This window comes from Chelonoidis abingdonii, chromosome 23 (assembly GCF_003597395.2).
Source record: "Chelonoidis abingdonii isolate Lonesome George chromosome 23, CheloAbing_2.0, whole genome shotgun sequence".
Classification (NCBI taxonomy): domain Eukaryota; kingdom Metazoa; phylum Chordata; order Testudines; family Testudinidae; genus Chelonoidis; species Chelonoidis abingdonii.
The window spans coordinates 14,052,609-14,064,513 of NC_133791.1; the positions used below are offsets into that span (position 1 = coordinate 14,052,609).

Below are 11,905 nucleotides of genomic sequence, written 5' to 3' on the forward strand. Positions count from 1 at the left end.
ATGCCCAGTTGACTAAGCGATCCCAATCACTGAACAACCTGTCCCCTCCACTTATTTACCACTCCCCAGTTTTTGTGCATCTACAAAGTTCATCAGGGATGATTTTGTTTTCTTCCAGGCCATTGATAGAAATGTTGAATAGTGTAGGGCCTAGAAAAGACCCCATTAAAACCACACCTTCTTGAAGAAAATTCCCCATTTACTGTTACAGTAGAACCTCAGTTGCAAACACCTTGGGAATGGAGGTTGTTTGTAACTGAACAAAATGTTATGGTTGTTCTTTCAAAAGTTTACATCAGAACATTGAGTTAATACAGCTTTGAAACTTTACTATGCAGAAGAAAGATGCTGCTTTCCGTTTATTTTTTTAGGAGTTTACGTATAACACAGAACTGTATTGTATTTGCAGGGAGGTTGTTTTTTTTGTCTCTGCTGCTGTCTGATTGCATACTTCCGGTTCTAAAAGAGGTGAGTGGTTGACTGGTCAGTTTGTAAGTCTGATGTATGTAACTCTGAGGTTCTACTGTACATTTTGAGACCAATCAGGCAGTTGTAAATCCATTTAATGTGTGCCATGTTAATGTTATATCTGTTTTTTAATCAAAATGTTGTGCGGTATCAATCAAATGCCTTACAGAAGTCTTAGTATACTATATCAACGCTAGCACTTTTATCAGCCAAACTTGTAATCTCATAGAAAAAATATCCAGTTAGTGTGACAGGATCGACTTTCTATAAACCATGCTGATTTGTATTAATTTATATCACCCTCCTTTAATTCTTTATTAACCGAATCTTGTATCAGCCACTCCGTTATCTTGCCTGGGATCGATGTCATGCTGACAAGCCTATAATTAGGTGAGTCGTTCCGTTTATCCTTTGAAAGAAAATTAATGTGCCAATGTTTAAAGTCTTTTGGAACTTCCCCATTGTTCCAAGACTTACTGAAAATCAACATCAACTGTCCAATGAGTTCCTCAGCCAGCTCTCTGAAAACTCTTAAATGCGAGTGATCCAGGCCCTGCTGATTTTAAAATGTCTAACTTTAGTAGCTGATGTTTAACATCCTCCTGATATACTAGTGGAATGGAAAGAGTGTTATCATCATCATCATCATCATCATCATCATCATCATCATATGATGAGACTAAACTATGTGTTACGTACATGCCTCTTGGCTTGCTTCTGTTCTGGGAGGCAAAATGCTTCCAAGGCACTGGGTTCAGACACACTGTTACTTCTGAAGTGACATTCTGTTTAACTCCTTGATACGTGTAGCGAGTCAGGCTTGCATCTGGGTTAAGTCAGCAGAAACTCAGGTGCAAGAGCTGAGCAGAAAGTGTGCCTGGATAGGAGGCCTGATCTGTCACAGTGGGACAAGGCACCTTCAACCTTTGTTCTGCCTGGAAGACCAGAAGTGAAAGTGGGTTCTTCTTGCAGGATCCTTTTGTCATCAGTGCACTCCCCCAAGAGTGAATCATCCTGGGATACACCTGCCCCATGCAGATATCAGAGCGTGTAGTTTGTCAGTGAGGATAGATTGTCAGCTGGATAAATTGACATGTATAGTTCCTTGTTCCACATTGTATAGTGACATTGTGGTTCAGTGGGGGACAAAGAGACAGGACTCCTGGGTTCCACCATCCCACTCGGACACTGACTCTCTGTAAGACGATTCTGTGCTTTATTTAGCTGGTCAGTGGAGCCCTGCGTTCCGCACCCAATCCGTGGATCATGTTTGTGGATATAAAGCGGATATGCACAGATTTGCAGGGTGGTACCCTTCAGTGTCTCTCTGTGTCTCTGTTTATTAATTTAAAGATTTGTAAAGGTAAATATTCCCATCTCACAAGGGGCACTGCAAGGTTTTGTTAAGGTCGGTATTACATTGGGGTTGCTGCCTCTTTACAAATGTGGATCAGTAAAAAGGCCAAAGTCTGTAGTCTGAATAAAATCCCTTCAAATATTTCTTGCACGTTTTATTCTTGTATATAACAAATGGATATTTGTGGTTTGGAATCAATCCTTCAAAACCATATGAACTTGCAACATTCCTCTCGCTAAGGAAACCGAATTGCCTCTGTGCTACCAACAGAGGCAGCATTTATCGGAGTCTATGATTTACTTTGGGGAGTGAATGCAAAGTATAAATGTAGTCAAACGCTGGGTTAGACAGGGGTTTTCCAATGTCATGATTAAAGTTGGGTCTGAACAGCAAAGTCCAACAGTTTAACTTGGTACAAATGTCTTCTTTGGGAGGGGTTTTGGTGATTGTCCTACGAGATCCAAAGGAATTCAGGTTCTGGGCCAGTGATCAGAGCATCCTGTGATGCCGTGTATCGCGAGCGACTCGTGCCTTTCTGTCTTGCCACTCTGAAGGCCAGCAAGAGGAAGAGATAAGGAGCTGGAGCCTCAGAGAGGGATCACACAGCCTTTGGAAGCGCGGGGTTGCTCTGCTCCCTGGAAAGCTGCTTTCTAGAGACATGATGAGCTGAGCAATGACACCATGTTGGTACCTATCACTGACAGGCTGATATCACAGGGTTATCCTTTTAACGCTGTTGGCCAAATTGTCTGGTCTCTGAACGGGAGGGGCAGGTGGGGAGGGAGAGAAACAGCCTTTTTCCCCCTTTGTACTCTCTGTCCAGGGGCCAGCTGCATCTTCAGTCCTCTCACTCCCTCCCACTTTCCCTTACCCTGTGCTTTGGCCATGGGGAGAAAGAGGGGTAATGTAGGTGCAGCTAACTGGATGCAAAAGGAGCATGTGCTGCACCCTCAAAGATGCAGCCAATGCTGAGGGAAGCTTTGGGAGGCCTGGGGCCACCAGCACTCCCCCCAGCACAGCATGGTTCTGCACCAGCTGCCTATTTCACAGAGAATTTGGCCTAATTTCCAGCCGCAGAGAATTTGGCCTAAGGTTTGCACAGACGAAGGGCTCGGCAAGAGTCCAGCATTACTCTAGCCTTGCCAGTGCCGGCCTCCCACTCTTGGAGCCGGCTGTCAGCAGAGGAGGGAGATTTGGCAGGTGAATGGATTTTCAAAGACGCAGGCGACACAGGTATAATCTCTCCCTGAGTACCCAGGGGTGACTGCTTCAAAACCGCAAACAAAACGTCCTTCCCATTCCCCACCATGTCCATTTATTTAAAGAAAACCCACCCTCGTTTTCTTCCCACTCCCAACTGTCCTTGTCCTGCGCCTATCTTCCATTCATGCCTTGTTTCCACAGTGGTATTGTGGTGAGGGTAGATACAGCACGTCAGTGCCCTTTTTAATCAGAGACTCCACAACGGGAGTCCAATGGTAGCAGAAAGCTGGCGGGTCTAAAAATACCAGTTTGGCTGGCACAGAATGGTACCTAAATGCAGGGGATTGTAGGTTTTTAACTTCTGGCTCCACTATTCTTTATTGGAACGTTGTTATTGATGGATTCGGTGCTGGCAGATTTTTCTGCTGCGCTCTTGAATATGCTAATTGATTTCTGTTTGATGTTCGTGCTGCTGTTCTAGGAGTGACCTGGTCAAACTGGAGTTTGGAAATCTTCATATATATTACCAAAAAAAAAAAGTAAATAACCCCTGCAAACAAGCAGCAATACTTTCAGCAGGGTATGTTTTCAGAGATGTGGGTGGGAAAATCCCAATAGGTGTGAGGATAATGGAAAGCGAGGGCAAGCAGATCTTAAGAATAGCACAGCGTAATGCATTTCTGAGTGCAATGGTCTCTGAATATTCCATCTATAACCAGCAGTGATGCGAGTCCCGTCTTGTATTACATACCCTTTTTAAACAGCAGTAAGCATCTTTGCTGTTCTCACTCTGTACTGCTGTGATAATGGTTCAGAAACTAGCCCCCTACAGTATTGTCTGGGATTCTATTATTCAGCTGAGGAACAAATCTGTTCCCGTGTATCACTTTAAACTTTTGATGTATGAGGCTATCTCTCTCCCCTCCCTCATTGCATACACACTGTCAATATTTATGACAATTGATGTACTACAATGCTCTGACAAGCTGTGTTTAGCATCCGTCACAGCCCAAAATGCATCATTTTACAGCAGTTTGTAATAATGGCTTCTCATGAGTCTCTTTAAAGATGCATATTTTGTAAATGGCCTATGGAGGATCCTTCATCTCTGTTGCCTTGACTCTTAGAGATGCTTCTGGTTGGGTTTTAGCTGACCACCAAATGGTTCTCAATAGAAGCAGCTGCTTTTCTAGAGCCAATCAGAACCTCCTTTCCTGTACACACATGAACTATGCAAAAAAAAATTTAATAGAATTTAACTCTCAAGAACTATTTCTGGACTTGCTTTGTAGTTGCTGCTTTAATGTTTCGGGATCCTTACCCTCTGCTTCCATACTTCCAGGGATAGTGCTAAGGACAGTGTTGGTTAGTAATTAATATAGAAGAATTAGATACAGACAACAAGGATTGAAAACTTTAAGTGTTTGGTTTTTGCCCGTAGATGAAAGGAGATTCCCACCCGCATCCCCCCAAGATGTCTCAAACAGCTTCGCTAAGATTTCTTGGGCAGAGTTTGAGCACATGGGTGAATAAGCAGAACCTGCTTACACTGAACTTTGATACAGTGAAACTCAGTGGAGTAGATTGGAAGTTGAAAGCAGCATTTACTGAGACCAGGCTGAGCAACTGCTTTCTCTAGATATTGTGGCTACAGCAAAAATCATTAAGGAACAGTGGCACCCTTAAAAAAATTAGCAGAATTTAGAGGTAATAGTCAAGATTTTAAAAAATGCTAGGTGATTTTTGGGTACCCAGTCAGAAATCTTAAAGCAGTCGGATTTCCAGAAGGTAGGTGCTCCGCCCTTTCTGAAAATCAGACCCTTTTTTTCAAGCTGCCATAAGTCTGGCATCCAAAAATTTAGGCACCCAAAATCATCCTTGAAAATCTTTGCTAGTGTTTCTCTGAGGGCTGAATTTTTCTCTCTGGTCCTGGCTTTAAGAACTGGAAAAGGAACAGAATAGAAACAAGTTACTGGAGGGAGCTCTCTGAGCTCCCTTCTGTTGGTTCCATCCCTCGTCTGAAAACTTCTGACGTCAAGGGTACGTTTGGTCCACCACATTCATCTTTTTAAACGTATTGAGTAGCCCCCGGGTGACCGTCCAAAATATCTTCAGTGCTTTGTAGTGTGCAGATTGAAGTCTCGCTTATCAAATTAGAGTGAAGCATTTCTATGGAGACTAAAAATGACTTCACTGCCATGGCACTGTACCTGTGCCTCTGGCACCATGTATCTAAGCAGGATGAACAGGTTCCTACTCAGTGGAATTGTAGGGGCTTGAGAGTTGCATGCGCAATGCCAGCGCTGAGTTCTTTTTACCAACCGGGTTTCTGTTGTCTAACTGCCTGACCCACTGAAAACCTACCAGAGCTGAAGAGAGCAACTAGTCACTTCCTTGAATTGTGTTCTCTCTTCCTCCAGTGCTGTTACGAGAAGAAGTGACCCAGCTTCAGGAGGAGGTTCACCTGCTCCGACAAATGAAGGAAATGCTAACGAAAGATCTGGAGGAGACACATGGCAGCAAGTCAACGGAGGTTCTCTCCGCCACTGAGCTCAAACTCCAGCTGGCACAGAAAGAGCAGGAGCTAGCGCGAGCCAAAGAAGCCCTACAGGGTAAGAGTTAAACCTTCCTGTTGTCTTTGTGCCCAGGTCTTCTGTCGTCTTGTCTGTGCGTGGCTCTGTCACAGGATCTGTGCTTTACACTGTCTGTCTCTGAACATCTCTATGTGTCTCTCCACCCTTCTTTTTCCCTCCCTGCCTCTGTCACATCCTGAGATTCGGCCACAATGTTTACCAAAGAGGAACAAAAAGTTGCCCTTTTCGTTCTGATTACAGGGTTTATAATCACCCCCGAGCCTCCTGCCTTTATCTGTTGGGGTCAGAAGGAACAGGGCTGCTTCTTAAGGACCTTTTAGCTTAAGATGAAGGGGAAGTAGTTTATAAGGACCCAGGTGTAATGATTTCACTCCCAACAAAATTCTGTCCCTTGCTTCCAGACTTAGCCCAATAGACTGGCCTGAATTTCCCTGCTGTACGGTGAACGTTCACTGAGCCTTCTGCAGCCACTCCAGCAGAGAGCTTTCTCCTTGAAATGGATGATGTCCCAGTATCATTTATCCGTATGTGTACATGTCTGCATCCCACCCCCAATGCCTTGTTCCAGCATTAGATGGTGGGCGTAGCCATGAATGTCAGTAGATGTCAGGAAAGCTGCAGAGACTTAACAGATTATGCACTGATGCCTTGAGTTTCAGCCAGGGCTTGGTGTACTGATGGGGGCAGAGTGAGGGGGGGTGGAGCACTGGCAGGGGAGGGGCTGAGTCCAGTTTAGCTGAATCCCACAGGCTTAGATTTCTGTTTCCATGGGTTGAAATAAATCATTCTGCTTTCTTATTTTATGTCTGTGTCTGTGTGAGAGAGAAACTTGGGTGGCTGGTGACCCATCCTAGCAGAAAAGAGGTTTCTTAATAGAGCTGGCTACGATTCCTCCTCTTGACAGGCTGTTCAGGATGTTGTACCTTTGTTTGTGTCTCTAACCACTGTAGATTTGGGTGATTTTCTTTTTTTTTTTTTTTTTTTTGAATTACAATACTGTCTGTGAGCACTGTCACCCTGTAAGCTGGATAATGTGTTGCCAATGGCAGAATGACCAGGAATGGCCATGACCAACCTGCATACGAGTACAACCGAGGACGTTTTGTTGTCGTTCCTACTCTTGTCCAGAAGATGATCAGTGTTGTCTCTTTGCAGAGCTGCTCATTGCCTCCTGTGTGAGGTAATAATGGAATCAAGCTAGACACAACGGCTACTGGTTTCCAGCTCACAATGCTTGTGAGATAGTTAAATCTGGAAAATTATATTACAAATCCCTTCAAGTTTCCTCTTAAAGGTGGCAATGAACTTGCTCATGGCTTTGCCTTTGTCTCCTAGTGACTTGCTTGTCTTGTCTGAGTATTCGAGAGACTGAGCCTATGTCTCCAAATGAAAACATTGATAAACTACCATGCCAGTTCACGCAGCATGAGAACTAGGCCTCAGGGGTAGTGTACGCTTGAAACACAGCTGCAGCGTTGTAGCTGCTTCAATGTCGCCATTCACTCCAGTCTCCTGTCACTATAGTTAATCCACCTCCCCGAGAGGTGGTAGCTAGTTGACAAAAGAATTCTTCCGTGGGTCTAGTGCTGCCTACACTGGTGTTAGATCAATGTAACCGTGTCACTCAAAGTGTGTGTTTCTCACACCTTTGAGTGATGTAGCTGGTCGACTTAACTTTTGAGTGCAGACTTGGCCTAAATCCTCTTCTGTTGCTGCGCTAAGCTCTTAGGTAAGGCTGAAATAAAAGATTTTGCATTTGGGTTTTCAGTGCATTCAGCTGCACTGTTACATGTTGCATGTTACACTGTTACATTCAGTGTTATTTCTGATCTTGCATAGGCTGTGATGGTAAGAAGCACCAGTTGGAAAAAAAAAAAAATCTGTATAGTTTCTGGATTTGATCCTACTGCCCATGGGAAAGTAAATACTTGGCTCTGAAATTGCCCTTTAAAATTAAACCACCTTGTAAGATGGTTGTAAGAAAAGATTATTGGTTGAAACAAGAGAGCTTGTGAGTTCCAGGCATGCAGTATGGGGATCGTGTCCGTACCAAGGATTTACTGTATTGTGATGCTGTTTGGTCCCTTAAGAAGAGTGGTGGTGATTTAAATGACTGATACAAAGTAGCAGTCTAAAGCAGCAGAAGGACGAGAAAGAGGATCTCCTAGGACGTTTTAGCCGCTCTAATGCATGGTGTGAGAACCGGCTCAGGAAAAATGCAGGTTGCTCCCCTTAGTTTGAGTTGGGTCTCTGGCAAATGTGTCCCCAAAGTAGAGGGACTGAGTGTCGTACGGGCAGGGAAGCAGGGGAAAAACAACAGACATTGAAGAGGAAGAATGAAAAACTCTTGAGGTGAGTAAGGGTCAGTCAACACTTGGCGTAGGGGTGATTCCAAGGTCAAGGGGGGGTGATTCCAAGGTCTAATGGAGCTAGTGCCCAGAAAATAAACTGTAACCACAGCAGTGCAGATGGCAGGCAGGGCAAACCTCCCGAGGTCGTACCCATCCAAGGCTCTAGGTCTGTATTCGGGCAACTATCTCCTCCCACCACTTGCACCACCTTGGTAACTCAGTATTTTTAGCAAATGAGCATGGGTGTGTCTCCTCAAGCTAAGAATCACTTCCCAGTCCAAAGTGCAGACATCCCCTGTCTCGTCTTGGAGATTTCAAGGTCACGTGCATAGCGGCTGGGCCTTATCACAGCCAGGGAAGCAAACCAACTCCCTCTGAGTGCCAGAGGTGCAGCTTGGGGTACGAAATGAAAAAGCAAAGCTGAATGATATTGCTGAAAGTGCACATAGGATTAAGATGCGTTCGATCCAGCTACAAAACGTAGGGGATAAATTGCAGGCAGGTGTAATCTGAATGCAACTGGCATAAAAGGAATTTATGGGCCCAAAGTATGAAAAACTACAATGTGTGGCTGCTGTTGGTTGTTTAGGAAAAAAAAATCCAAGCAAGCAGCAGCTGTCAGGCAACATCTGCTACGCCACCGTATCAGGCCTGTAGGAAAAGAGCAATAGAAGAGTCATACCAGGGATGGATGAATCCCAACTTTCAGACTCAGAAAGATGTTCAAATAATTCCTAATATAGCACAGTTACCTCCTCTTTGACTATGAATATTTATTTGGGCTCTTGCATAGTGTCTTTTGTCTGGGACTCACTTTCAAGCATGAATTAAACCTCACAATACCCTTGTGAGGTTGGGAAGAGTCCTCCGTATTGAGAGGAAACTGAGGGCATGTCGGTCCTACAGGCCATAATGTAGATGTTTTCTGCATTGACAGATGGGTGTTTGCATCAAGGTAGATAATCCACCTCTCTGAGTGGCAGTAGTTGTGTCAAAGGAGGAATTTCAACCTAGCCACATCTACATCAGGGACTAGGTCAACCTAGCTATGGTCCTCAGGAGGGTGAATTTTTCAAAGGCAGGTGGTAACTTCTCCAAGGTCCCTCAGTGGATCAGCTCGGAATAGAACCCACAACTGTTATCTCGGAGGCTTCTGCCCCACCCTGTAGATCACACCCTGGAGGGAGCAGAAGCTTTAATAAACTTGAGTTCATAATGAGCAAAACTAAATTCCAGCAATTTACTATTAAGAGAACATAGATCCTGCAATCATATCTTCATGGCTGGACCCTTACCCTCAGTGTGCCAGAGCAATCAAGGGGGTTCCATGAAGAGTCTGCCAGGTAGGGTGACCAGATGTCCTGATTTTATAGGGACAGTCCTGATTTGGGGGTCTTTTTCTTATGTAGGCTCCTATTACCCCCCACCCCCGTCCCAATTTTTCACATTTGCTGTCTAGTCACCCTATTTCCAGGATCAGGGGTATTCAGATCCTGTGAGCTGCAACTTGCAAGCAATTAACTTTATTGATGTTACTAATTTTGTCATATCTTGCGGGAGGTGAAGAGGAGGAAGGTTACCTGTTTGCGGTTATAACATGGGTTCATGGTATGGTTGTCTTTTATAGTACTGCGGTAATGTTCATTACTTGCCTGTGGTGACAGTCAGCATTATAACAGTAACCACTGTATCCACCTTTCATTTTGCCTCGGACTCTAAACTCAGAGAAACAATAAGCACATAGGGGCTAGTGACGTACGGACAGGATCGGCTATTTATTCTGCCTCAAGAAACCGCGTCTGATCCTGAAGCAGGTACAGCACATAGCCCTTAGGATGCTGGGAAGCATCGGCATAAATTGCATACCTGGGATGGAGATGATTATTGATTGCGAAAGACAGATTAGAAAGATGCCTATGGGACAGAAAACTACCCACTGCCATCAAGGCTGTGCCATTACTGCTGCTGTAGTTTTTCACCAGCCTGTTCTGAGCAGATGGATGCAGTCCCATGCATCAGCAGTGCGTCGTGATCCTTGTTACCACTCTATGTAGAACGAGGTTTCTCAACCTGTGGGTCACGACCAAAAATGAGGTGGCCAGAATGTTTCAAGGGGTCACGTGGTAGCCCCACTCCCGCGGGGCTGGCTGGGCTCAGCTGCCCGCTCCGGGCATTGTGACCGCCGGCTGGAGCCCTGCATGGATACACAATTTATGTCTGTAAGCAGCTCACCACACTGCTGGTGAGCCTGGTGCCCGCTCCAGTGGACAGGGCGAGGGGCAGTTCAGCCACGCCGGAGGAGATCCTGGGATGGGCACTGGCTCCTCCAGTGCCAAGGCCCGACATCCTGCTGATTTTTACCGCTGGCCCAGTTGCTGCTAGTCTCACTCACCCTGCAGCTCCATGAATATCCGCTTTATCTCTGTGGATATAAATTCGTATCCATGCACGGTTCTACTTCTGGGGTCTCAATGCTGCTCAGGTTTGGCCCAGCCGCTGCTCTCTCATGGTGATGGGGGGCCAGCCAGGCCAAATTTGAGTGAGTGATGCTGTGACTCCATGTGCCTGGTCACACCACCACTCAGTGAAATTTGGCCCAGCTGGCTCCCATTGTGGGGGGCAGGGTCAGACCTGATCAGCGCTGCAACCCCAGAGCTTAGACAACCCGGAGCGGGAAACTGAGCCCAACCAGCCCCGTGGGACCAGAGCCGCAGGAGCCACCACTGCAGGGGGAATGTGGGGTGGGCTCTGTAATGATCCCCCTCCAGAGTCTCCTACCGCCATCCCAGGGCAGGACCCATTTCCCACTTTGGGCCTCCTACTCCCCCCAAGGGGCAGGACTAGGGTGACCAGATGTCCCAATTTTATAGGGACAGTCTCAGTTTTTGGGTCTTTTTCTTATATAGGCTCCTATTACCCCTTACCCCCATCCTGATTTTTCACACTTGCTGACTGGTCACCCTAGGCAGGACCTATCACTCCCTGGCCTATTTACGGGGTTGCAAGAGGTCATGAATATTTACAAATGGGTCCTGAGCCCAGAACCACTGCTGTAGAACAAATGTAGCAAGACAGGAAAAGAAATATGAAGCTAGGTTACTGATAGATGCTCATTGGGGCATCACTGGAATATGGAGAGTGGGTTTTTTACAGCACAAGATAATAAAAAATGTCCCTTCTGTTAATGAACTGTAAATGAAATCAGGAAGCACCATTTTGTACACAGAGCCGACAGACCATCCTGATGGTTCTAATTCCCCCGTCAGGGAAGGAACTCCTATCTCAAATGCTGGCCAAGTTGCTGGTCTAAATATAAGTGAAGCCCCCGCTTGCTCGGAGTGGCACTGTGTCCCCTTCTAGTGGTGGCTAGGCCAGCTAGAAGTGGATGAGCTTGCTGGGGCTTTGATCAAGCAGCCTCAGAGGCTGTTGGTGGCTTCACTGGAGCCAGGGCAGAGACTTTGGGTACGTCTACACTGCACGATTATTTCGAAGTAGTTTAAACCGATATTACAAACAAAACCGATGTATAAAATCGGTTTTGCGCGTCCACAATACCGCGATCACAACAAAATCGACTTGCTTGCGTCCATGGTCGCAAGGCTACCCATAGATCTACAGGAGCTGGTACACCTGTGCACTGTGGGTAGCTGTTCCCAGCTATCCCAATAGTTTCCCAACTTCCGTGTTGAGACCACAGTGGCCCTGAATGGGGCAGAAAACATTGCCCCGGAGTGGTGCTGGGTACAGCTTCACCACCTCCCTTATGTGAAGGCAGCAGACACCCTTCTGGCCGCCTTTTCGCGAGCCTGGCAATTGACCAACACGCCATAGCACCAGCAACTCATGGACCCTGCAAAGATCAACAACAGTACCTGACCGTTGTCAACACCAGTCGCGTATCTCTCATGCTGAGCTATACTGAACAAATCGAG

At 45.9% G+C, this 11,905-nt stretch overlaps 1 protein-coding gene across 8 annotated transcripts in view; it reads left to right on the forward strand.

The window, feature by feature from the left end:
• KAZN (kazrin, periplakin interacting protein) overlaps positions 1 to 11,905 on the forward strand; it is a 747,760-nt gene that overhangs the window by 570,500 nt on the left and 165,355 nt on the right. For all 8 annotated transcript variants that reach the window (XR_012654761.1, XR_012654762.1, XM_075060171.1 and 5 more), the window contains one exon: positions 5,449 to 5,640. Coding sequence is in view for 6 of the 8 variants with exons in the window: in XM_075060171.1 (XP_074916272.1) it covers positions 5,449 to 5,640 (192 nt within the window). In the remaining 2 variants the exon portion in view is untranslated. The remainder of the gene's footprint in view (positions 1 to 5,448; positions 5,641 to 11,905) is intronic.